Genomic DNA, 26,439 nt, shown 5'->3' on the forward strand with positions numbered 1-26,439 from the left:
GTTAAGATTTATGAGCTAAAGTCCCCAATTTTGGACTTTTTTTTGGAGTTTGGGGATCTCCAGAGAGTTTAAGTTGCCCTTTCATACATATTAAGACATCTAGATTGATAAAAATGTCTGTTGGATCTTCCCTTTTAACTCATGCATGAGTAAAGTAGACTAGAATGGGTAAAATGATGTTTTAGCCTCTCCAAGCCATGTAATGGGTTAATGCCCATGACTTTATGGAATATGAAGCTTCAAGTTAGTCAAATCTAAAGTTAGGTTGAATGTCTTAATGGATTAAGACATTTATTGGAGGATTTGGAGATCTCGGGAGTACGTCATGCGTACTCTTGACTACACAAAGCGTAGTCTAGCTTTCCCCTGTCACATGCTTATTTAGTTGTACTCCCATCATTAGGTGTAGTATGCCCAGCGTACTAGCTAGGTGTTGACTTTCTGTTGACTTCTACCTTTGGTCAAAGTTTGGGGTTTGGGGACCAAGCGAAGGGCAACATGGTCCTTTTCCCCTTAGTAGGTTTAGCCGTGGATATTTTGGACTCATGAGTTGTTTTGGACCTTAATTATTAACTAAGGTTAATTATTTTGTTGACTAGGCGGAGTCTAGATCCGATAGTTCAAGTGCTAGATTTTTCGGGTCATCAGTATCAGGTGAGTTGTCTCACTCACTCTTACATGTATGGTAGGCTACTTGTATTATGATGACCAACTAGTTCTAGCTACTATTTTATGTTATGATATGATAATTATATATAACTGAGGCTACTTATAGCTAGTCGGGGTTGCTGATAACCCTACAAGCGTGTTGTTAGCTCACCGGGACTGCTGATAGCCCCAGGGTTGTGGATAACCCATAGATGTTTACTTATGCTATGTTATATGTGGTATCATGGGGAACTCACTAAGCTTTGTGCCTATGGTTGTGATTTTATATGTGACAGGTACTTCGTAGGACCGTAGGAATGCGAAGGTCTGATTGTACACATGCGTTGGGGACTTTATTACTGGGAGATGAACTTCTATGTACTCTGATGACTATGATATTTATGGTTTTGGGGATGACATGTATTTAACAATTGGTTTTAAAACTATGTTTTTGGTAATTTGAAAATGAAAATTTTGGTCTAAAATTTGAGGAGTTACACCTTATTGGATGATGACAACGCTGGATAAGTAATTAAAGCCTTGGTTTGTGTCTTGGGGTCAAAGGGTAAAATGGGAAAATAATGTTTTAGATTTCTTTCATGAATTCTGGTTTTTATTTTGACATATTTTAAATTTACTTGGTAGAAGTTTAAGGCTCATCGATACCTTTCCGTGGATATAAATATCGCTGAAAAAGGAGTTGAAACAAAGAAGTTATGATTGTTTGAAGTTGGAGTGAAATTAGGTGAAAACCTATTCTCACGAGGTGAGAAGTAATTCTCACGACATGAGAGTTCTCACAAGGTAAGAATACATCCTCACAACATGAGAACTATACAGCCTAAAGCCCACAAAATTTTTAGGATTTTCAAGGTATTTAAAGGTAAGGATTCATGTTTTAGGGTATTTTCTTAGCCTCCGTCATATCTAGAACCTCTTGGGAGAAACCCTAGCCTTTATTTTCAATATTTGAGCATCCTTTATCTCTTCTAGGCCTTTGTAAGTTATAAAGTTCTATAATTTATTGCATATTTATCTTGGATCTAAGTGTATTTGGTGTTTTTGTCTATTTTAATGAGTTTTTAGCGAGAGCTGGGAATAAAGTCTGCAACTTCCAAGGTCCCAAGAGCATTGTATGTCTCATATCTGGATTCATGCACCCTTTTGATCATTTTAGAATGTTTTTTGGACCTCTTGAACTAGGAAAGTTTTGATCTTTTGCCTTCCCTTTCATCCATGCAAGTTATCTTGGTCATTTAGGTTATTTTGGAGTATTAAAGTTTAGATCGTGAATGCTTGAGACGTTATTAAGGATAAATTTGGAAACTTTATTCATCTATACATCATGTTGATTCAGATCTGGAGACTTGGATTTAATGGATTAAGTTGAGAAAGATGCATTTTTAGGTCCCTTTGAGACTTAACTTTATCTATTAAGACATTGGAAAAGATCATATATGAGCTTTAGAATTCTTGAAATTGGAAGAAAATAGATTAAGACTAGTCCCCACGGTGTGGCCTTTGGCTGACATAACGTGGCGATTGGGGAATCAATGTATATTTTGGCATTTAGTGCCTATGACATGGCCAAGGAAGGCCATGACATGGAAAGCTATTGTTGGCAATTTTGACCTTAGCTTTAATCATTGACTTATTGACAAGTTTAACTTTTGGTCAAACTTGGGTATAATTGAATATTTAGCTAAGGATTGGTCTTGGCTTGGTCTTAGGAAGCTTGGGGTGGCTGTGTTGTTAATGAGGTAGCTGTGGAGCATTTGTTGAGTTGTTCAGGTAAGTATCTTCTCACTATACTCATGGGTTGAAGGCACCAATATTGGTCCAGTACGTTATGTATCCTGGTATATATGATGATGTTATGCTGATTATATGTTAGATTGGTAGATATGTATGTTTACCTATACTTGATATTGATATGTTTATCTGTTACATATGTCAACATAGTGTGGTTGGTTGAGGTTATACTGCTTTGTGTTGTAAGCCAACAAACCCAAGGAAATCCAATCGAGATGATGTGGGCCAGAGTGGGAATTCAACCAGGAAGTTGTGGGACAAGGTATTCCATCTGGGAGGTTGTGGACCCAACATGAAATATGTATGACAATCCAATTAGGAGGTTGTGGGCCAGGGTAATCCAACCAGGAGGTTTTGGACCTAGCATGCAATATGTATGGCAATCCAACCGGGAGGTTGTGGACCAAGTATGCAATATGTATGGTAATCCAATTGAGAGTTTGTGGGCCAGTGTAATCCAACCGGGAGGTTATGGACCCAACATGCAAAATGTATGGCAATCCAATCAGGAGGTTGTGGGCAAGGGTAATACAACCGGGAGGTTGTGCACCTATAATGCAATATGTATATTTGTTTGGTTGTATGTGGTAATTTTGGGGAACTCATTAAGTTTCATGCTTACAATTTGATTTTATGGTTTTAGGCACATTGGATGATCGGGGCAAGGCGAAGGCATGATTGTGCACATCATCCCTGGATATTTGTTGACTTATGATTTTGGGATACTCTGATTTACATCATGGCTTTTGGGAAACTATTTTTTGTATGGTTTATGGATTATTAAAGGTTTTTAAAATGAATTTTTTTACTATGGTTTTTGGGATGTTACAGTTTGACTATCTCCTTCAACTGGATTTTGGGAAGCAGATATCCACGCCTCTGCTAACTTTTCTTCTTCATATTTTGTCCATGGAAACCTATCGGTTATATTGGTTCGAACGAGTTTTTTTCCTTTATTTTTTTGTTTGGGGTGGTGTTAAAGGTTGTGTTTCCGACACAAAATATGATGAATAGGGGGGGTGAACTTTGTGGCTATAATGGTTTTGGATGGAATGGTTGTTGGTATATGAAACCAAGTTGAAATTGTTGTTGATAGGGCAAGAAAGGTTGGTATTGTGGTTGGAAAAGGTTGTGTTTCTTGGATATGGGAACCGGGTAGGAGAAAATTCATAAAACCACCTTGAGGAGATCCAATTTTGGGTAATGGCAGGGAGTTGTATCTCACATAAAAACGTTATCGGATTTGTGGTTTCGATAATTTAGGGGGGGGGGGGGGGGTATTTTGATTGGGAATTTGGGATCCATGTTTTTTTTGTTGTAAAGAAAGTTGTGTGTGTAAATATTAATAGAGAAAAAGAAGAATGGTGTAAAAACGAGGCTGTGTATTGTGTGAGATTCTGAAATAACGTTAGATGTGACTTGGCGGCAATATCAAACCTCAAACTTTTCAAGTCGCAACGAGTCATGTCGTTTGTAAGGCGTGACTTAAGGCGACAATTTTTTATATTATATATATATATATATATATATATATATATATATATATATATATATATATATATATATATATATCAGTCGGAAATTTGAGAAGCAATTTTGGGAATGAATCACCTTTTGAGGATTTGACACAGCGTGGCCAAATATGAGGAAACACAGATTTTATCAAGGAAAAAATGGTGTGTTTCCCCTTGGAACACGACGTGTTGATGGCTGGTAATGAAACCCTAATCTTTTGGGTTTTTCTCCCTATTTAAAGGAATACGGAGGCTAGGGTTTGTTTACCCTCAGCCCCCATCAACCCTCAAGCCCTGAAAGAAACCCTAATCATCTTTCCCTCCTATTTTTGAGCTAGTTTGATGTTTTTGAAGTTAAAGAAGGAACAAGGTGGAAGAAGGAAGCAAAGATCCAACAAGCAAACCCCCATTCTACAGTTTGTCACTCTTCTGGACCTTTTTAAGTGACCAAGACTCGATTTTTATCATTTGAAGTTGTTAGATCTTGGGTTTTTTCCCTTTTTCTTCTTGTTCTTGGATGTTGGAATGGTTAGATCTCATAAAGTTTGCAACTTTATGAATCTCTATGTCAAAGTGACCTAGTAGTGTCTTGGATCTAGTCTTTAATTAAGTTTTGATACCATGCATAGAGATTAGCTCACAAATCCTTATTTTTGACTAATATGGGTTCAAGACATACATTAGACATATGTATGTCTATAAAGCACCAACCTTTGGGATGGTTTTGGTGTTAGAATCACTTATGGAAAGGATGGATTTTGGACCTTAAGGATTAAGTGCTTATTGGTTAAGCCCTTGCATTTTTAAGCTTTATGGATTGGGTGTTGTACCTTAATGGGTAGTCCCAATGGATAAAGTTGGAATCTTTATCCTTATGGATCACGTTTCAGACTAGATTTGAGCTTTAGAGCTCTTGGAAGCAAGGAAAACGGCGTAACGTATTAAGTTGTTTGATCTTCGGCAAACATGGTGTTTTTTCTAAGTCGACATGGCGTGTTAGTCAAGATTTTCCCGACTGTTTGGGTGCATGCAGAACACGACGTGTTTTCTAAGTCAACATGGACTGTTGACTTTGACCAAGTTGGACCATGAGGGTATTTTGGGATTTTGATGGAATTGATCACTCGGTGGAAACATATATCGGTAAAAGAGTTGAGATTCAGAGTCGGTCCTCATCAGCTATGGATCAGAACGAGAGGTAAGTTTTCCTCACTGTACTTTTGGGTTGAAGGCACCAAGGCCGACCCATTGGATTGTTATCCTGGTTTATCGTATGTTGGCATGTTGTAGTGATCTGTTAGATCTATATCCATGTATGTAGAATGGTGTTATGCTTAGTGATCTGTTAGATCTTCCTGTTATCTATTATGGCTCTGTGTTTACCGGTTGCATATGTTGATGTAGTGTGGTTAAGTTGAGATTGTACTGCTTAGTGATGTTAGTCAACAAACCAATAAATGTTTATATCGATATGTTGTTACTGGTTATTTGTATGCTTGTCTGTTATATATATATATATATATATATATATATATATATATATATATATATATATATATATGTGTGTGTGTGTGTATGTGTGTTTGTGTGTGTATGTGTGTGTGTGTCGACACGATTGGTTTGTAGTTGGGTTGAGGCGACCCTGCTTTGTGCTGAAGGTCAATAGACTCAGGGTGTCCCGGATAAATTGAAGGCTAGTGGGGCGTACTTGTCAGGCCGAAGGCCCGAAGAACGTTCCAGATAGGCTGAAGGCCCAATGAGGCGTAGCAGTCATGTTGAAGGTTCTGTGAGCGTACCAGATAGACTATAGGCCAGTGAAGAGGAGGGTTTTGAATGAAATTATTAGAACAAATAATTAAAGACACAATTAATCGACTAAATGAGTGAATTAAATTCAGAAATTGTAGGGACTCCAACTCTATGTATGAGAATTTAGCAATGTGATTCAAAGGTGACTAGATACTTGCTTAATTCTATCTAAGCTAGTACTTGAAAGTGTTAACAAGCTCTAACACTTCCCATTCACTACATTAATTAACCAAAACAAGCTCTTTGATTAACCCTAACCTTACTAACCTAATCTAAACAAGCTCTTAGAATTATATTAAAAGATTGCATTAAACTTTATGTGAATGCTCCCAATAACACCTAATACTCCTCACAAGCTTGGGAGCGTAAGGGTGTATGAATAAGATTTACACTAAATTCATTCAATGGAAATCGGTTTAGTGCTTGTTATTTAGTCCATTTCATAAAACAATTACGGATTTTGCAATTAGATAACTTGAATGACCTAACCCTAATTCAAATGACCAATACGAATCACAATTAGAATCAAACATTCGATTAAAGCAAAATCAAATTCACTAGATAGAAATTAAAAGCAAACATCAAGTCATATGATTGAAATCACAACTAAGAAGTCAAAACAAAAGGTTAGAGAAACTAGGGTTCTAGCCACACATGGCTAGAACAAGATCACAAGTCGAAAGATGGAAATAGTATGCAATTACAACTTACAAATAAGAGAAATAGTAAATTACTGAAATCATCCCTATGGTTTGGTCAAAATTGCACGTTTGGTCCCTAACTTTTTTTTTTGCACTCGGATCGTCCCTATGGTTTTATTTTGTTGCGTTTTTTGTTCCTTACATACATAAGGTTAGGGACCAAATGTGCAATTTTGACCAAACCATAGGGACGAAAAACGCAATAAAATCAAACCATAGGGACGATTCAAGTGCAAAAAAAAAGTTAGTGACCAAACGTGCAATTTTGACCAAACCATAGGGACAATTTCAATAATTTACTCTAAGAGAAATAGAGTTTCCAAATGAAAATTTATCAAATCCTTACAAAAGCCTTTGAAATCCTCTCAACAATAATGCTTTGATATGATGCGTGTCTCTAAAACTAACCCTAATCCCGTAATATGAAAGATAGAAAAAACTATCAAAAGGCAGCTTTTGTATCGAACAAAGCCTGTGTCGAAATAGGCTAAACTGATACGAGTCGTGTTCAACATGGTCAACAACTCCTTTTTGGTCAAACACGCCCCGTGTCGAAATAGACTAAAATAACACCGGTCGTGTTCAACATGGTTAACGACTCCTTTTTGGTTAAACACGCTCCGTGTCCGTTTTTCAGTGCAAATCGAACACGCCCCGTGTACACTCCTGCTTCCAGGGTCAATCTTGATTTTTGAAACTTTTCCGTTTTGCATCCAATCATCCTGGAATATTCACTTGTGCTTCCTGGCACCTCCCAAACACGTTTCAACCTCAAGTTTACCTGAAAAGCCTGTAAAAGCGTGCAAATAAGGTTGTTCTAGAGACTAACACGACTTTGATGAAATGCAAGAAAAATGGAAGATAACTATGCTAAACGAATGCACAAACTGGACTAAAAGGTGCAAAAAATATGCACAAAATGCACCTAACAATGATACTTTGGGGGCAACTCACTAAACTTTGTGCTTACAATTTTGGTTTATGGTTTCAGGTACTTCAGTGGACCGTGGCAAGACGAATGGGTGACCGTACACATCCTTGGTTTTACAACTAATTGGATCTTAGGAAACTCTGATTTTAAATAATGTTTTGAAACAATGGTTTTATAACACTTACTAGACAAAATGGTTGTTTTGAAAAGTTTCAAATTTGTTGAACTTTGGGATGTTACTATATATATATATATATATATATATATATATATATATATATATATATATATATATATATATATATATATATATATATATACTATTATTCATTTTTATATAAATATATCACTTATGGCGGTACTTTGTTAAAGTTTGGTGACAAGTACAAGCCTTGGAGTCATGACGTGTCATGACAAACTTTTTAGAACCTTGGTATTGTGGTAGTTATATATGTAAATGGTTGTTTTTTAATAAATAAATAGATAAATAAACTTTTCAAAAAAATGATCAAAGCAAATCAAAGAGGAAAATGTTCAAACATCTCTTTATAGGCCGTTGCACTTGTCGAATGCACAACGAACCACCACGATCACGCCCGATCTCAAAGTTTCGTGGTGGTGTTCACGAACCATGATCATGGCCACATAGACCACAATCCTTCTCGTTGTGACCATTAGAGACTGCCTAATCCACATTAAAACGATTACATTTTGGTACAAATAAAACAACACATATTACAAGAAGTTGAAGACGTAATTAAAAACGGGAAGCATAACCCGAAGTGGGCTCAAAAGTCTCGATAGTGGGACACAACCCATAGGGTTCTTGTTACCTTAGGTACCTAGAGCATCCCTCAACCATTCCCGAGCCGATGCCGTTCACCTTTAGTGGTAAGTCCAAGTAGTTTTAAACTTATAATCTTTCTTAAAAATAAATAAATAAATAAAAATAAAATATCCTTAGGTAGCTACTAGCTAGCCTTAACATCCTCGTTTGTTTATTGTTGTTAGAACTTTGAGAATCTTTTGTTTAAAACAGGACAGGTGAAATGATGAGGTGGATTAAATTAGAGACAAATCCCATATTGATTAATGCACTTCGATATGCAGAATCCAGTTTTACATTATTAATCCATTGAAAACAAATAATGGATCAATAGTTAAGAGGAAAAAGAATTCACAATCCATCTCCAATTATTTAGAATCAAAGGAGTACTTATATGATCGCTCAAACTTTGGCATCACCACATAATTCTTTTGCTGAGCTTGTATCCGGAGAGAATTGCAGAAACTGCGGTTGTCAAAAGTGCAGCAACTGACATGGAAACAGAAACTATTGCTGCTTTCTTTAGCGATGATGATGTATTTTGGAGAGCTACTGCTGTCACTGAAGAAGATGAAACAAGGAGGTACCCAGACAACTGGTTTTCATATAGTAATATGCTTTAGTTTATAGCGCAGAAGCAACAGGCACCATTGAAGAGAGTTTTCAAGTGTTTTAAGACTTATTTACCTGATCCAGAACGAAGCTTAAGTAGTCTGAGATCTTGTCCGATATAAGAACGCATCTATAGGAAATGTCACTGATACCTTTGAACAGTTGATATGCAGAATAGAAGAAAATCACAGTGGTCACCACAAAGCTGTATCTGCAATCGATTATACGTCCATTGTTCTTACCCTTTTAATTTACAATTTGCGAAGATTATAAATTAAAACTTACATGAATTCTGTGTGTTCTTGGAATCCATCCTGATTGTTATCAGACATGGTGGCAGCGAGCGCCAGAGAAGAAGCAAAAGAAAAAACCATCACCATTGCCCTGAGAACGAGAATGGAAATATGAATCGAAGGTCTAGAAGAACTCCATCGAGAAGAAGCGACTGAAAACGAGAATGGTGATGGTGTCAGAACACCCATCGCCGGAGACAAGTAGGCGGCACCAGGAGAAACAGCCGCCGCTGGTTGCCGTGGAATTACCGAAACGCCACTGCCTTCTTTCATCTAACCTTTTTCAATTCCTTCTGTAAGTATCAACTCAACCTTCTTATTGTTTAAGAACAATCGAGTAAGACTATAAACCTAATAATTATAAAGAATGCAGTCAATGAATTATATGGTCTTTGCAAGAAGTATAATTAATCTATGTCTAATGTAGGATAAGGGAACAGGTTACAGAAAATGACATTCTTGTAGTATAATATTATTGTACGAACTACTTGAGATTATACAAATGTTTGAATTATTAACAAGTTAATTAGTGTAAGAATTAAAGATTGATGACATTAGTAACGGGTAACTCAGTATGATCAACACCCGTTTTCCGAAAATTAATAAGTTTAAGGAGACTCCCAATAGCCAAAATCGCTTTCGGATTTATATCGTGTAATGCCCTAGCATAAAGACTCCTGCAAGCACGACATGCAGCCTCATGCAACTCGTGGTTCTTGTTCTTGTAAGTACCCATTAAACAATGCGATAATATTCTCAGCATTGGTTGAAGCATCTCCCATGGCAGCAAAACCCTCCCTTCTTGCTTTTCGTTCTTGGTGTCGTCTTCTTTCCCCTTTTCTTCTCGATTGTCGTTTGGGAAATTTTTATAGAATTCTCCATCTTGGCCTGCCCAAATGATACAAAATTCACAGAAATCGAGTTTCGATTGGATCGGCATGTCAACGATTTTGCTATTATATAGTTCGAGACCAACTCCGATGATCCGGGCTCGTTTGGTTGACCGGATTGTTCCTTGAGGATCCAGACCAGGGGAGATCACGACTAGGTTAAGATCGGTTGACGAGCTCTTATGGAGCTGTGGTTTGCTTTCATGGTAAATGCTCGGATGAGAGAGATCCGGGAGGTTTATGGTGATTGCCTGGCCGTTACGGGCGGTGGTTTCGTGTGCGTAAATGGCCAACAAAACCGCTTCGAATCCGGCGAGTGGTTTCCGGAGGGGGATCCTGGAGAGGTAGATTCCAGCGATGATGGGAAGGAAGCGGAGGACGACGAGTTGGAGGTCGACTTTGGAGGTGTTGAAGGTGTCGTATAGCCAGCGGCAGAGTTGATTGTCTCCGGCGCCGGAGTCGGGTTGCCGGAGATGGTCAGAGACTTGGGTGGCGAGTTCTTGGTCGGTGAGGAGGGCTAAGGAGGGGGTGTCGGAGGAGGAGATGGTGGAAGGAATGGAGGGGAGGATGGTGGAGAGGGTTTGGATGGCGGTTTGGGCTTCGGAGAAAGAATCCGACCATGATACTTTTTGTTCGGATGACATTGGGCGGAGGATGGTGTTTGCAGGAGGTCGTTTACTGGTTGTTACAGAGAGGGTGATAATTATTTTGAAAGAGAGTTTTGAGGAGAAGAAGGTGGATCCCTTTCACTTTTACCCCTTAAAAATCTAATCTAAACTCAAATGTCAAATGTTTATAGGCTTAAAACAATTCTTTTCACATTCGAAATGTTTATTTGAATCGTATTGGTTTTTATAAAATTGCTAAATGTTTTTATTCAATATAATAACACCAAAAACTAGTCAACTCGATGAGCAATTAATTGTCTTTCTATTTTCTTAGTCGATTTTATAAAAATCATACCAACTTTTTAGAACGCAAGATGATATATTATGATTTATGGTTACACAAAACAAGAACACGTGTCATTTTATAAAGTTGTAAGACATTTTTTCAAAAAGTTTGGACATACAAGTGCCATTTTCTTAAACTTTCTATGTTACAATTACGTATTCAAAAAATTGAAGTGTTTGAATGTATATCTAATAGGGAAAGGAAAATGATATAAATGTCCTACAAATTTTATAAAGTTTACCTGTTGAGTCTTTAAAATGTTTGTCGGGTTTTATGGTCTCTATACTAGGATATGATCTGCTATTTTAGTCTTTGTTAATCTGTAATAGTTGGTTTAGTGACATTTTAGATCAAAAAAAAACTTATATTGTGCCCCTATAAAACCAAAATAATAAGTTAGGGATCAATTCGTACCAAAAAAAAAAAAAAAAAAAAAAACCCTTTAATTTTCTTCTAAAGTTGATTCAAATTCAATTTGTATTGATCCCGAACTTATTTTTTTGGTTTTATAGGGGCACAATATATGTTTTTTTTTTATCTAAAAGGTTAGTAAACTTTCTATGTTACAATTACGTATTCAAAAAATTGAAGTGTTTGAATGTATATCTAATAGGGAAAGGAAAATGACATAAATGTCCTACAAATTTTATAAAGTTTACCTGTTGAGTCCTTAAAATGTTTGTCGGGTTTTATGGTCTCTATACTAGGATATGATCTGCTATTTTAGTCTTTGTCAATCTGTAATAGTTGGTTTAGTGACATTTTAGATAAAAAAAAAACTTATATTGTGCCCCTATAAAACCAAAATAATAAGTTAGGGATCAATTCGTACCAAAAAAAAAAAAAACCCTTTAATTTTCTTCTAAAGTTGATTCAAATTCAATTTGTATTGATCCCCGAACTTATTTTTTTGGCTTTATAGGGGCACAATATATGTTTTTTTTTTATCTAAAAGGTTAGTAAACTTTCTATGTTACAATTACGTATTCAAAAAATTGAAGTGTTTGAATGTATATCTAATAGGGAAAGGAAAATGACATAAATGCCCTACGAATTTTATAAAGTTTACCTGTTGAGTCCTTAAAATGTTTGTCGGGTTTTATGGTCTCTATACTAGGATATGATATGCTATTTTAGTCTTTGTCAATCTGTAATAGTTGATTTAGTGACATTTTAGATAAAAAAAAAACTTATATTGTGCCCCTATAAAACCAAAATAATAAGTTAGGGATCAATTCGTACCAAAAAAAAAAAAAAAAACCCTTTAATTTTCTTCTAAAGTTGATTCAAATTCAATTTGTATTGATCCCCGAATTTATTTTTTTGGCTTTATAGGGGCACAATATATGTTTTTTTTTTATCTAAAAGGTTAGTAAACTTTCTATGTTACAATTACGTATTCAAAAAATTGAAGTGTTTGAATGTATATCTAATAGGGAAAGGAAAATGACATAAATGCCCTACGAATTTTATAAAGTTTACCTGTTGAGTCCTTAAAATGTTTGTCGGGTTTTATGGTCTCTATACTAGGATATGATATGCTATTTTAGTCTTTGTCAATCTGTAATAGTTGATTTAGTGACATTTTAGATAAAAAAAAAACTTATATTGTGCCCCTATAAAACCAAAATAATAAGTTAGGGATCAATTCGTACCAAAAAAAAAAAAAACCCTTTAATTTTCTTCTAAAGTTGATTCAAATTCAATTTGTATTGATCCCCGAATTTATTTTTTTGGCTTTATAGGGGCACAATATATGTTTTTTTTTTATCTAAAAGGTTAGTAAACTTTCTATGTTACAATTACGTATTCAAAAAATTGAAGTGTTTGAATGTATATCTAATAGGGAAAGGAAAATGACATAAATGCCCTACGAATTTTATAAAGTTTACCTGTTGAGTCCTTAAAATGTTTGTCGGGTTTTATGGTCTCTATACTAGGATATGATCTGCTATTTTAGTCTTTGTTAATCTGTAATAGTTGGTTTAGTGACATTTTAGATCAAAAAAAACTTATATTGTGCCCCTATAAAACCAAAATAATAAGTTAGGGATCAATTTGTACCAAAAAAAAAAAAAAAAACCCTTTAATTTTCTTCTAAAGTTGATTCAAATTCAATTTGTATTGATCCCCGAACTTATTTTTTTGGCTTTATAGGGGCACAATATATGTTTTTTTTTTATCTAAAAGGTTAGTGAACTGACTATTATAGGTTCATAGAGACTAAAAGAGCATGTCATATCCTAGTTTAGGGACCCATAAAACCCAGCAAAAACTTTAGGGACTCAACAGGTAAATCTTAAAAAGTTTGTAAGGCATTTGTATCATTTTCCTATCTAATAAGGTTAAGGAAAATAGTAATACTCCTAACATCTTATCATGTAAAATCTTGTAGTCACATAAGTTTTTATATTGTCTAGTAAGGTTAGCATGTATAGGTTAAAAAATGTAAGGAATTGTACTGAGAGGAATTTATTAGATTTTGTTTTTAAAATAATAATAATAATAATAAAAGAAAACAGCCTCAACCAATCACAGTCAATCTTTTTTCTTCTCTCTTCTCGCTACTAAAGTAACGATTCGTCACTAGTGAGTCTCTTAGCGACTCATAGTGATGGTGTAAATATTGACAGCGAGTGTTTTGGCGAGAGGGCCGGCGAGTCCACTCCCTCAAGCCTAAGTGTCATTATAATTTGAATTTGTAATAATTGTATGTTGAAGGAAAGAGTCAATTTGTCATACTTACAATGTATTTAGCTATTTTGAAGTTTCGCAACGATCAACTTTCGAAACGGTCAAACCACAAAAGACTACTATTTCTTCTTTGCGACTCGATGTTTTTTGGTTTATGAATAGACGTAAGAAGGTGTGAGCTTCAAAACTTAACCTGTGTCATTAACACTATGTATTTCTCCTTTTTTTTTTTTTTTTTTTTTTTTTTTTTTTTTTTTTTTGTCTAGCACCTTGCTATATTTATTTTGTAAATCTTTTGTCGGTCCAAAAAAATGCATTTTATAAATAAGGAGTTGTTGGAAAAAAAAAAAAACCAATTTTAAAAATAAATATAAAATTAACCACAAATTATCAAATTATTTGATTCTTGTTATTTCACTTTGCAAAAAAAAAAAAAAAGCATATCCAAATATCCTCTGAAGTTTTTAATAGTGATGGCACAAATACCCGAACTCGATGGTAAAATCTCAATTCGTAACTTTTGTGACGATTTTTGAGCCATATGCATTGCTATAAGACCAGGTATGAGATTTGTTATAAACTAGTTTATCAATAAGTTATCTTAAGTTAGTTTATAAACTAATTTATAAGCTACAATACACAATTTTATGGTTACAAATGTTAAATTACTATAAAGTAGTAACCAAGGCATAAATTAAAAATCCAAGGTTTAGGAGAATTTTGTGTACATCAAATATAAGATTGCACAAAATATGTTCAATGTCGTAAATGTATTGTTTACAATACATGATGATATGACGATTTAATGACGTTAGGATCAAGTATTTTTGTTTTGTTTTGATAAAATTTAATGGAATATAAATACATTAAATATTACTTTTTTCAAGTAATAAGGGTGCATGTAAAATAAAAATACCAGTAATTTACTAGGACATGCCCAAATACATGGTGCATGTTTGATTTCTTTAGCAGGCCGCCAAACGATTAACTTTATTGAAAATGCATTACTACCTAGTTTTCGTCAAATAAGGCATACTACTTTAATCGCTACGCTGATTTACAAACTTTTTTCGATGAATTTCCGAAGGAAAAAAAAAGCAGTATATACTTTTTAATTTAATCCCGAGTATATTTAATTTATTTTATACATATTTCTGATTCTATATTTATAATTTTTTCTTAAAATTAATTGATATGAATCATTTTAATGCATTGTTTATTCGTGCTACCTTTAACTAACTTGTAGGAGACTTAATTATGACACTTCAATGAACGAAAAAACGTAAAATAAAATTTGCTTGACAAAAATGAGCATTTTGGCCCAAGGGCTGCACAGGAAAAGCCTGCGGGCCTCACTGGACCTGATTTCTAGATAAATAGTTTGGGCCGGGTCTTCTGCAGGAATCGTTGACCAGGTCAAATCCTGGGTCGTGCTCTTTTGCCTCCGGGTCAGGCCATACGCCGGATTGCTCGTTATAAATTGATTCGTTTTCCTCTTTATTTCAAGTTATCTTTGTTTCGCATATTATTGATTCATGACATACATCCGTTATACATCTTAAATGGATAAGATGACTTATTATTATTGTAACATTATCATCTATTAATTTTAACATCTATTTAAATGACTTCTTCAATGTTAACTTCTTTTTGTAACCTTTTCTATAAATTTTAACAGATCTATCTTTATCTATTTAAATGTTTGTCATTTCTATATATACATCATATTTTAATACAAACTATTCTAATAAATATTATCATTATAAATTTATATTTCATAAATAAAATGTTATTAACTGTTTGATAGAATTATTTAACTAGTCAATAAATAAATAAATAAATAAATAAAAATATAAATAAGGAAGAAAATAAAATTTAAATAATAAATATTGGAGATGCTCTAACTATTAAAACTTCAATAATAGAATTTAAGTTCATATTGGAGATGCTCTAACTATTAAAACCGTAGGTATCATTTTATCACCACATCCAACCACTATAAACATAGGATGCATATCATTTATACACCACTCAATATTATTTTTTAATTAAATTTAAATAATAAATATAATAAAACATATATTTAAAAAAAAAAAAACTATTTTTCATTCAGTAAAAAAATAAGTTACACTAACTTTAAAAAAAAATTAAAAAAATAAATAAAACAACAACAACAACAACAACGATTTAAAATAGGATGCAAGAAAACATAAAAATATCAAACATAAAATAAACTAAGCCTACAATCCTAGTTTATTTTTTAAACTACTCTTTTATTTTGGACAATCTTTCAACTTTAGTCAAACTTTGACATGTGAAAAAGGTGTATGAGTTGTGTTTTCATATTGATGCAGGGCTACACTAACCACATTGATATCATTTCGTGTTGATTGTTTACCATATCGTAAATTTCATTGAATTGACAATATTTTACTTTCATATCGCACCACTTCAAACATATTTTGTTGGGATTTCGACTTGCACAACCCATTAAACCATAGAAAATTCTTCGAACTTTTTCCTAAAAATTTCTAAAGATTTGACTATCTTCTTATTCGGAAACCGACACTGATGCTAGTGCTAACTTCTCCTCTTCCGACTAATTCATCATTTTGGGAGCCATGGTTTTTAAATTTTATAACGATACAAATGTGTCAATGTGAATAAAATAAGAGAAAATTTGTATGAAAAATAAGAAAGTTCGGAGTGGTATTTATATAGGTAAAAATTAAATTTAAAAAAAAAAACAGGCGTTACAAGGGTCAAGCAGCGAGTCAAAGTGCAAATGGTTTTGATTGGTTGTGATATGCCGTTGTCTACACCACAATGGACAACGACCACGAGCCACAATGAGAAACCGGGATGGTGTTCGTGGTCGTGGTTAGTTGCCACATAGACCATGAATGCCTCCGTGATATCTATAACAAATGGTCTAAATTGCAATGATATTTTATTTGTTTTGATATTGAGTTGGATTATTTTATGTCGTCCACTTATTGCACTTCGATATGTGTGAAGCCAAAGATACGTTTCACTTGTTTAACCAGTGAAGAGCACTTTTGTTTGACCAAATGAGCATAAAATCAAAATTTAAATGATCATTTGTTATAGATATCACGGAGGCATTCATGGTCTATGTGACAAATATGACGTAAACTCTAATTTCAACTATTATTTATAACATTTGCTTATTTATACTTTTTTTTTGAACAACTTAAAAATGATTGTATAGTCGTACAATGGTGTAATAATTCAAACTATTGGTAATAATAATAAGGCGAAATTCTATAAATGTTAATGTAATTTGAATTTTTTTAGTTGTTAAAAATAATATTTTTTTTCTAATTTAACTATTAGGGAGCACATAGTAGCTTTAGATGGAGCTCGAGTTATGGGTGATACCAGTAGCACACGAGCTCGGGTTGGGAGGGATGAATTTTCTATGGGTTTTGGCCTTTAGGATTGGAGAGATGAAAGTGAGAGAATAGAAAAAAATTGATCTGACAATGAGATGACATGTACGTTAGGATGGTGGGAGGTTGAGGTGAACATATTGTGAATCATATCTTAATCGATTTAGTTCAGATTACGTCATCCATGATCCAGTCTAATGATAATCCTATCTGGTTTTCCTGGTAGTTTTGAAAATGTTTGATCCTTTTTTTACTGGTTTAATCTCATTCCGATTCTATTTGATCTAGTTTGATCAAACATTGGTTTTGACCGGATCCGTACTAAGGATCAGGTTTTTGTGTGGGAGGTATGAATTCCATCAACCCTTAAGACTTTGATTGTTTTAAATTACTATATAAACTTTAAATTCTATATGAATTTCACTATAAGGCCGGAGGATATGGAGCGGAAAAGGGGAGTGGGAGGGCTTCCCTCTCATTGGAATACCATATGGTGGGTCAGGGGAGCCACCCGTGGAAAAGAGGTGGGGGAGGGGTGTCGTACTCTCTCTCTTGATTTTATTGGTCAGTTTTTATTTATTTATTTTTTTTAATATTCACAAAATTGTATACCTACTAAAAAAAATATAAAAATATATCAAAATTTATGGTTTTTAATTCCCTACAGAATGAGTATAATATATATCTAAAATATATATATTTTTTAAAATAGTGAGAGGAGCTTTCCACCCATTCATTGGGTTTTAGGTGAGGGAAAGGAAAGTGAGGAAAATGATGGTGTGGCCCACAAAAAGTGAAGGAACTCCCCACTAGGGGTGAGCATTTGGACCGGTGGACCGGACCGGACCGGACCGTTTTTTTGGACCCCCGGGCCGGTTCTCGGTTCTCAGATTTCTCTCCGGTCCGGTCCGGTTTTTTTCCCGGTTCGGTCCGGTTTTTACCGGGTTTAGAACCGGTTGGACACGATTAAGATTTTTGTGATGTTTTTTAAACACTCATAACTCATTCGTTTTATGTCGGATTGATATGCGGTTTTTTACAACATTTAGTTTACAGTTTGTAGATGAATTTAGACTATAATTTTGTTTATTTTGGTATTATATTCACCGCATTACGATCCTTCAAAGTAGAGCTATCAAAGCTGAAAAAATTCAGCTTTTCAGCAAGATTTTGTAATCTGTGACATTTTTAAAACACCCATAACTCATTCCTTTTAAGTCGGATTGACCAGAGATCTTTTCCAACATTTAGTTTACAATTTGTAGATGAGTTTAGACTATAATTTTGTTTATTTTTGTATCATATTCACTGAGTTACAATTCTTCAAAGTAGAGCTATCAAAGTTGAAAAAATTCAACTTTTCAGCAAGATTTTGTAATCTGTGACGTTTTTTAAACACCAATAACTCATTCGTTTTAAGTCGGATTGACCTCCAGTTTTTTCCAACATTTAGTTTACAGTTTGTAGATGAATTTAGACTATAATTTTGTTTATTTTGGTATTTTATTCACTGAGTTACAATCCTTCAAAATAGAGCTATCAAAGCTGAAATATTTCAGCTTTTTAGTATTATTTTATACTATAATTCCGAATCCGCGTTTAGCACATGTGGTAGAGTTGTAAGTGAGTATCAGACTAGTATATCGACATTGATAGTTGAAGCTTTGTTATGCACCCAAGATTGGGTGATAAAGTCTACAAATCCGATAGTTGACAACGTTGATGACATCTTGAACGATGATTATATAGCTGTGGGTAAAAAAATTACAATCTTTATTCTTTTTTTATACAATTATTATTTTTTATTAAATACTAACAACATTTTCATTTGTGTTTATATAGAGAAAAAAATATGGATGATAATGATATGGGGAAGAGGCTAGTGGAAGATTAGATTATTAGTTTATAAAGTTTGTTAGTTTGATTGATTATAAAGTTTAAACTATGATTTTTGTTGTTACGATAATACTTTTATATGTTTGTCTTAAAATTGTTTAACTTTTGTTGGTGAACTTGATTTATATGTTACTTGTTTTTATTTGGAAATTTAATTTTTGCAAATTGCAAGTTATAATATTATACATCAATGTAGATTAGTTAGGCATGAAACGGAAACATATTAATTTTGCAAGTTATAATATTATACATCAATTTAGATTACATATACTCTATGCAATTAAAGTTGTACCGGTCCAAACATGTCCAAAAACCGGAAAACCCGGACTTGGACCCGGACACGGACACGGACACGGACACGACTCATCCGGTCCGGTCCATGGTCCACAAAATTCTCCATAACCGGTCCGGTCCAAGAGCCGGTCCGGTCCGGGTCGGTCCAAATGCTCACCACTACTCCCCACCGATACCCTCCAGTCTCAAAAATGTATATTATTTCACCATTATAGTTTGATCCACGTATGAGAGCACATAATTAATGATTTTTCCACATACGATGTCGCATGTAAAACCTGAAGAAACCAGTTATAAAGATTAAATATGTACAAACTCAACAAAGACTTACTTTGTAACAAAAAAAAACATTAATGATTAAATATATACAAACTGAGAGTTATATTAGTCAGTTATATTATTCTTGTCGGTTTAATCTGGCATAGTCAGTTATAAGGACTAAATGTAAACAAAAAATTAAATAGTCAATTATAGAAAAAAAATATTAATTATAATACCTGTTTTTGTAAACTGTGATTCAATCTATGACTATGATTTTGTAGATATGTATTGTGTTTTAATAGCTTAAAATAAGTAATTTAGTTTAAGGGTACATGTGGTCAAGCTTAGTGAACAAAATGAGAAGAAACGCATTTTATCAAACTCAAGATGTGATAGGATGTCTGTCACGACGTGGCTCACTACGGTAATGAGAATTATGTAAGCGAGTATTGACAACAAACTACTTTCAAGATGTCACGGCGTGAGAAGAGATAAACCATGACGTGAGAAAGTATGTTACCTTATATTATTAGCGACTAATTTTGTTTTAGTCGTAAGAATGAAGTGTCACAAAAAGATGTTCACGACGTGACACACGTAAAAGTGAGTTGCGCGTTTAAACAATAGATTTCGATTTTAACTCTCTTTAAAGTTACACTAAGGAGTGATTTACACCTAGTTAACCCTCCTAATTCCAATTTTGAAGAGATTGAAGGCATAGAACTCCAATCTGTTGAATCAAGGTATGGATAATCATTTATAACACTTTTGTTGTGAAATTAGGGCAAAGTTTGAAGGTTTTGGTTGAAACCCTAAATGAAGAGTTTGAGTTCAATTGATGAAATTAGGATGTTATTTAATATATTATGACTTGATTATAATTTAATATAATGTTATTGAACCTTGTATGTTAAATTTGATTCATGATGATTAGGTTTCATAGTGAAGACTATGACTCTTGAAGAAATAGAACTTAATGAATTAAGTCTCTAAATGTTAGATTATGATGTATGTAATGATATAATAGGTAAATTAAACTTGATATGAGTGTTTATTGATTGGTATATTTATAAATTCCGTTTATGATGAATTAATGAGATGGTTTTACAAATGAGAATTAATGTTTATGAGTTAAAATGTGTAATTGATCATGTTAATGAAGTTTATGAGATAATTATGTGATTAGGAAATGGAGAGGAATGATCGAGCAAGGAGGTTCCAAAGTTAGGATATCATCCAAATAAGCCATAAGGGACAAGGTGAGTAAACTTTAATTTCACTATATATTGACTTCGTGATTGTTGGCATGTTTAAATAGATTTCAAGTTTATATTGTTGTGTTAATTATGTTGAAAATATATGTTAATTGCAAAAGATAGAGACTAACATAAATTACAAGTTAAGATTAGTAAACCCATGAAGGGTGATTTGATTACTTATAGATGAGAAATTCATTGAGATGATCTTGATATAGTTGAGATGATATGCAAGATGTGATTGATTTAGATAAATAAACTCTTGATATGAGACATTACTACTAAATCATATTAGTATAAAATATATGAGATTTATGTATTATACCAATGAGGGGTATGTGAGTCCAGTTGATGCAAGAGATGATTTTATGATCGAAATTCCTAAATTATATGAAATGTTACTCACTAAACCTTAAGTTTATTATTGTAGATTGCTTATTGATTGCATGTACACACATTATGTATAAGAGAAAGAACTTAATGGAGTAGCCATAGTGTGTTTCTTTTAATAAATAAACTTTTGAATGTTTTTTATAAAAAAATTGTTAGTGTATTTCTTCTAATGACTAAACTTTTGAATGTTTTGTATAAAACTTATAAACCCGGCTCGAACCCAATCTTGTAAAATTATCTTTTAATGTAAATGATAACAACTTCTATGTTAGCTTGTATGAAGTACACAGGTTTTAAAAAAATCAGTATATTTTATTTTTAGCCGGGTGTTACATTAATGACTAAATATATATACAAAATAAAAATTATATTACATAATTTTACCATTTTCCCTTCAAGAAAACACAAATCTTACCATAGTTTTTGTTAAAATAAATAATATTTTTATAACCAAACTAACATTTTGTTATCTTTTATAAATTGGATATATTTTGTAGTGTTTGTGGTTGTAAGTTGTGCATGTTTATTTATGAAGTGTTGAGGGGGTTGGATGTATATATCACGAATTCCTCCGGGTTTACACGCAGATCTTAGGATTCAGTGTGACCCTGGTACTTAAGGCTTGGATGACTGATGTTGGGTTCATTATTCACTCGGTCAGTTTGCTATCACTCTCGTTCTCTCTCGGTTCACATATTCAAATTAAGGTTTATTCTAGGGTTTGTAACAAGCTTTCATCTGTTCTTGTAAATATGTTACATTAGGTTGAGAGTTTCAATTTGAGAGTAGTATAGGACTATTATAGTGAGGTTTCTATGTAAGTACAGGAAAACCACTTATCTGTTAATCCTCAAATGACATAATAGATGATGATGTTGGAAAATTGTGTTTTTACAAGTTTTTACACGGTATTAGAGCTGTAAGGCTCCGATTATTGTTAGTGATTGTTCATTGACACTTTGTCTTCTTTGTGTCTAAACTTTTTTGATCAGAAAATATCTAAATCTAAAGGTCAAATACCGCAGTGTAAAAATTATGGTATTAAAGGTCACTCTAAAGACAAATGTTTCAAGATAATAGGATATCCTAAGGACTTTAAGCCAAGGTCTGAAATTAATAGTAAAAAAAATTCTAGTAATTCAACTTTTGTTTTACAGATTGAATCCCTTGGGTCTAGAACTAATAACAACAGTAATGATTCTCGTTTTTTTTAACTAATGAGCAATATGATAAGTTTCTCAGTCTCATTGGAGAAAATAAGCAAGGGTTGGATGAGACGTCTGTCAATGCCGACATAACAGGTATTTCATGTAACTCTTTTCTTAATACTAGTTTTCAAATTGGGTTGTTGATTCTGGAGCTACTCAACATATGATTAGTTTTGAGTCACGTCTTCAAGATTTTGTTGATGTGTCTAGATTAGTCATCTAAATGGTTCATCTGCTCAAATTAATTAAATTAGGAACATGCAACTGTCAAATTCCCTTACTCTGTTTGATGTATTTGATGTTCCTAATTTCAATATTAATTTGCTATCTGTTTATAAGTTGTGCAAAGACAGCAAATGTGAAGTTATTTTTAATGAACATAACTTTCATATTCAAGATTCATATTCCAAGGGGACAGTGGAGACTAGTAATCAATCTGGGGGTGGGGGGCTTTATTATCTTGATCCCTATATTTCAGGTAATAAGTCATCGATTTCAAAAAATGTTTGTTGTGTCTCTAAGTTTACTTGGCATAGTAGACTTGGTCATCCTGTTGATCAAGCCTTAAACATACTAAAAAATAAACTTAATTTTAATAATTTTTCTTTACCTCCTTGTGAGGTTTGTCATAAATCTAAGAAGAATAGAGATGTTTTTCATAATGGTCTTCATCTTACTAAGGTTCTTGGTGAGCTTATTCATCTAGACATGTGGGGACCATATCAGATTGAGTGTATAGGTGGTTTTAGGTTCTTCTTGACTATTATCGATGATTTCACTATGGCTATTTGGGTTTTTCTCCTTAAGCCTAAGGAAAAAGTTTTTCAAAATTATGCTACATTTTTAACATGTTAAAAAATCAATTTCAAGTTGTTATTAAAACCATAAGGACAGATAATGGAACTGAATTTATAAATTTTCGTTTTAAAACATTTAACGATAAAAATGTGTTGTTCATCAGACTTCTTATGTTTACACTCCAGGGTTGTGGAAAGGAAACACAAACACATTCTTAATGTTTCAAGATCTCTAATGTTTCAATCAGAAGTTCCATTAAAGTATTGGTTTGATGCTATTCTTACATCAGTGTTTTTGATTAATAGAACTTTTTCTTTTGTTTTGAAAGGCTCTTTTCTTTATGAATTGGTTTATAAAAAGTCTCCTAATTTTGATAATCTTCGTGATTTTGGTTGTTTGTGTTTTTCGACTAACTTAAATAATAATGATAACTTTTCTGCAAAGTGTGTTTTTATGGGCTACTTTTTATAAAAGAAAGGTTATAAAGGTGTAAGTCTTGATTCTAATTCCTTGTTTTTTTCCCAGGGATGTTAAATTCTATGAGACTGTTTTTTCGTTCATAATGCAAAGTTTTGTTTTTGTAAGGCTAGTGATGATTCTAGTGGGATTGATCCGTTTTCCTATGATGAACCTTTACATTCTGAAAACCTTGTTGATGATGGTTTTCTAATAGAACTCAGATACCGGATCATTAGTTAGATGGTGCTAGTTCTCCTTTGAACCTTAATAGAACAAGTCCTACAAAAGGAATTATAGATACTAGGTTAGGGTTTGAAGGGATGTGCCTTTATCTAATGGGTATGGTCCTAGTTCTGATGATTCTCCTGGCTCTCCTGGTTCTCTTATCAGAACTGAGGAAAGTAGTCATTTAGAATCTAAATCTCTTAATACTCAATCTATTGGTCTCACACGTACTGTGAGAGAAACTCGTCTTCCATCTAGGTTTAATGATTATGTTATAGAAGGTAAATATAAATATGGCATTGAAAAAACTCTTAATTAATCTAATTTGACTTCTGATAATAAGTGTTTTGTTTCCGATCTTGGTAAAATTGTTGAACCTCAATCTAATATGAGATTTCCCTTAATTATAAATGGGTTAAGGCTATGAATCAAGAAATGGAAGCATTGTATAAGAATAATAGATGGATAATAACTGATTTACCCAAAAATATAAAGCCTATTGGTTGTCTTTGGATTTACAAAATTAAATATAAGGACCATAGTGAAATAGAGAGGTATAAAGCTTGTCTTGCAACTAAAGGTTATAACCAAAGGGCTGGCCTTGACTATGAGGAGACTTTTACGCCTGTAGTCAAAATTGTTACTATTTATGTGGTTATTACCTTAGTTATTAACTATGGTTGGAATTTATATCAATTTGAATGTTTTCTATATGGTTCTCTTGAAGAGGATGTCTATATGGTTTTACCTCCTGAATATCATAGTAAAAATGATAATAGAGTTTGTAAGTTGGTAAAGTCTTTGTATAGTTATAAAAGGCTCCAGGTAAGTGGAATGAAAAGTTGAGTAATTCTTTAGTTAGTTTTGGTTTTAAACAGAGTTATAATGATTACTCTATGTTTGTTAAAGTTTATGGAAAAGTAGTTATAATATTGTTGGTATATGTAGATGATATCATTGTTACTGGAAATTGTGAGTATGAAATAACTAAAGTAAAAGTTTTTCTGAAGTCTCAGTAAATTATAAAGGATTTGGGAAAATTAAAATATTTTTTAGGTATTGAAGTTTTGGATGTTCCAAATGGTGTTTCTTTGTCTCAAAGAAAATATTGTTTGGAGTTACTTCATGACTTTTGTATGCTAGATTGCAAAGTTGTTAAGACTCCTCTTGAGTTAAATATTATTTATGATAATAATAATGGTGTTTTATTGGAGATTATAACTGACTTTTAGAAACTTGTTGGAAAACTTATTTACCTTATGATTACTAGACGAGATATTGCATACTTTGTTCAAATCTTAAGCCACTATATGCATAAACCCACTAAAGCTCATGTAAAATCCCGACTCCCAGCTATAAAGTTTAAAGTTTATAGTCATGTTCTTAGACCTACTCGGCGAGTTAGATTCCCCAACTCGTCGTGTAGAAATGATTTAGACCGCATGCATTTAAGGGGTCTACTCGATGAGTTAGAGGACCCCAACTTGACAAGTAGGAGCTGGAAGACGAAACCCTAATTTCCAGTGTTTTGCACCCTATTTAATGGGTTATTAGCCTCCCATACCGTTCCTCTTGAGCTCAGAAAACCCTAATCTCGAATACTCTTCATTTTTGTGTGTAAAAAAGCTTGGAAAGTGGTTTTTGTGAAGAAGGCTTAAAGTCTAAGGAGCTTGGGGCAAAGTGAAGCTTGTAGATTTGACTCTATTTCATCTTGGCATCATTTTGAAGGTAACAAGTCATTACCTTGACTCCTCTCTAGCTAGATCTCTTCATGCATAGGCTTAGGGTCCTAAAGCTATTAGATCTGGACTCCTCTAAGTCCCTATAACCATAAAGCTATTAGATTTAGCAAGCTTGGCCCTTCTCTTTGGGTTAAACCTTTCCTTTACCTTGGTTTTGGCATCTAGGACCATGCATGCACGTAAAGTTTGCAACTTTATGTGGAAACCATGTCCTAGGAATTTAGATCTATATTTTGGAGCTTTAGGGTAGCTTAAAAACGTCTAAATGAGAAATCAACTGAAGGGACTCGACGAGTTACATGATCAACTTGACTAGTCGGATGAAGATTGGCCGTTGTGGGTTTCTGCATTGGACTCGACGAGTCAGTTTGGGTTTTCCCAACATTTTGACATGCATGGACTCGACGAGTTGTTTGGAAACTCGTCGAGTCAACTAGGGTTTTTACGATTTCTCGAGATCTGGAAGGACTCGACGAGTCAATGGGCTGCACTCGACGAGTTGGGTCAACATGGATTGTTGACCTTAACTGTTGACTTTGACCAAGGGTTGACTAGTTTGACTTCTGGGGGTATTTTGGTAATTTGGGAATTTATGGAAGTGAATCATGTTGGATAAGGTGTCTAAGTCCATAACTATATTTGGTATGTACTTGACCCGAAAGCAGCATGGTCCATTTGGGTTGCATTTCACCGAAACAATTTGTAAGGATGGACTTTTGAGAAGAGGTTATTTATGATTGATTAATATATTATAAGTTCTAATGTATTAATATGAAACCATATTATTTAATTAATATTGGTTAAGAATTA

General features: G+C 33.5%; 2 protein-coding genes across 2 annotated transcripts; both read right to left on the reverse strand.

The window, feature by feature from the left end:
* Positions 1 to 8,520: 8,520 nt before the first annotated feature.
* On the reverse strand, positions 8,521 to 9,489 carry LOC145033381 (CASP-like protein 4A4). Its single transcript, XM_078982017.1, has 3 exons — positions 9,139 to 9,489; positions 8,929 to 9,064; positions 8,521 to 8,836 (listed from the first exon to the last, which is right to left on the reverse strand). The coding sequence occupies exons 1-3, from the start codon at positions 9,417 to 9,419 to the stop codon at positions 8,657 to 8,659; spliced, it is 597 nt and encodes a 198-aa protein (XP_078838143.1). The 5' UTR covers positions 9,420 to 9,489; the 3' UTR covers positions 8,521 to 8,656.
* Positions 9,490 to 9,602: 113 nt separating this feature from the next.
* Positions 9,603 to 10,780, reverse strand: LOC145033382 (hyccin). The gene has a single exon (XM_078982018.1). It carries the CDS (start codon positions 10,678 to 10,680, stop codon positions 9,685 to 9,687), a length of 996 nt encoding a protein of 331 aa, XP_078838144.1. The 5' UTR covers positions 10,681 to 10,780; the 3' UTR covers positions 9,603 to 9,684.
* Positions 10,781 to 26,439: the final 15,659 nt, after the last annotated feature.

This window comes from Lactuca saligna, chromosome 3, assembly GCF_052625555.1.
Source record: "Lactuca saligna cultivar CGN05327 chromosome 3, ASM5262555v1, whole genome shotgun sequence".
NCBI classification, from domain to species: domain Eukaryota; kingdom Viridiplantae; phylum Streptophyta; class Magnoliopsida; order Asterales; family Asteraceae; genus Lactuca; species Lactuca saligna.

Excerpts from the sequence above, each read along its gene's own strand:
- LOC145033381 (XM_078982017.1), bottom strand. The coding sequence starts at position 9,419 with ATGAAAGAAGGCAGTGGCGTTTCGGTAATTCCACGGCAACCAGCGGCG. Across the intron at positions 9,065-9,138 it reads CAAGAACACACAGAATTCAT|ATACAGCTTTGTGGTGACCA; the intron begins GTAAGTTTTAAT and ends AATCGATTGCAG. Across the intron at positions 8,837-8,928 it reads TAAGCTTCGTTCTGGATCAG|TTGTCTGGGTACCTCCTTGT; the intron begins GTAAATAAGTCT and ends TATGAAAACCAG.
- LOC145033382 (XM_078982018.1), bottom strand. The coding sequence starts at position 10,680 with ATGTCATCCGAACAAAAAGTATCATGGTCGGATTCTTTCTCCGAAGCC.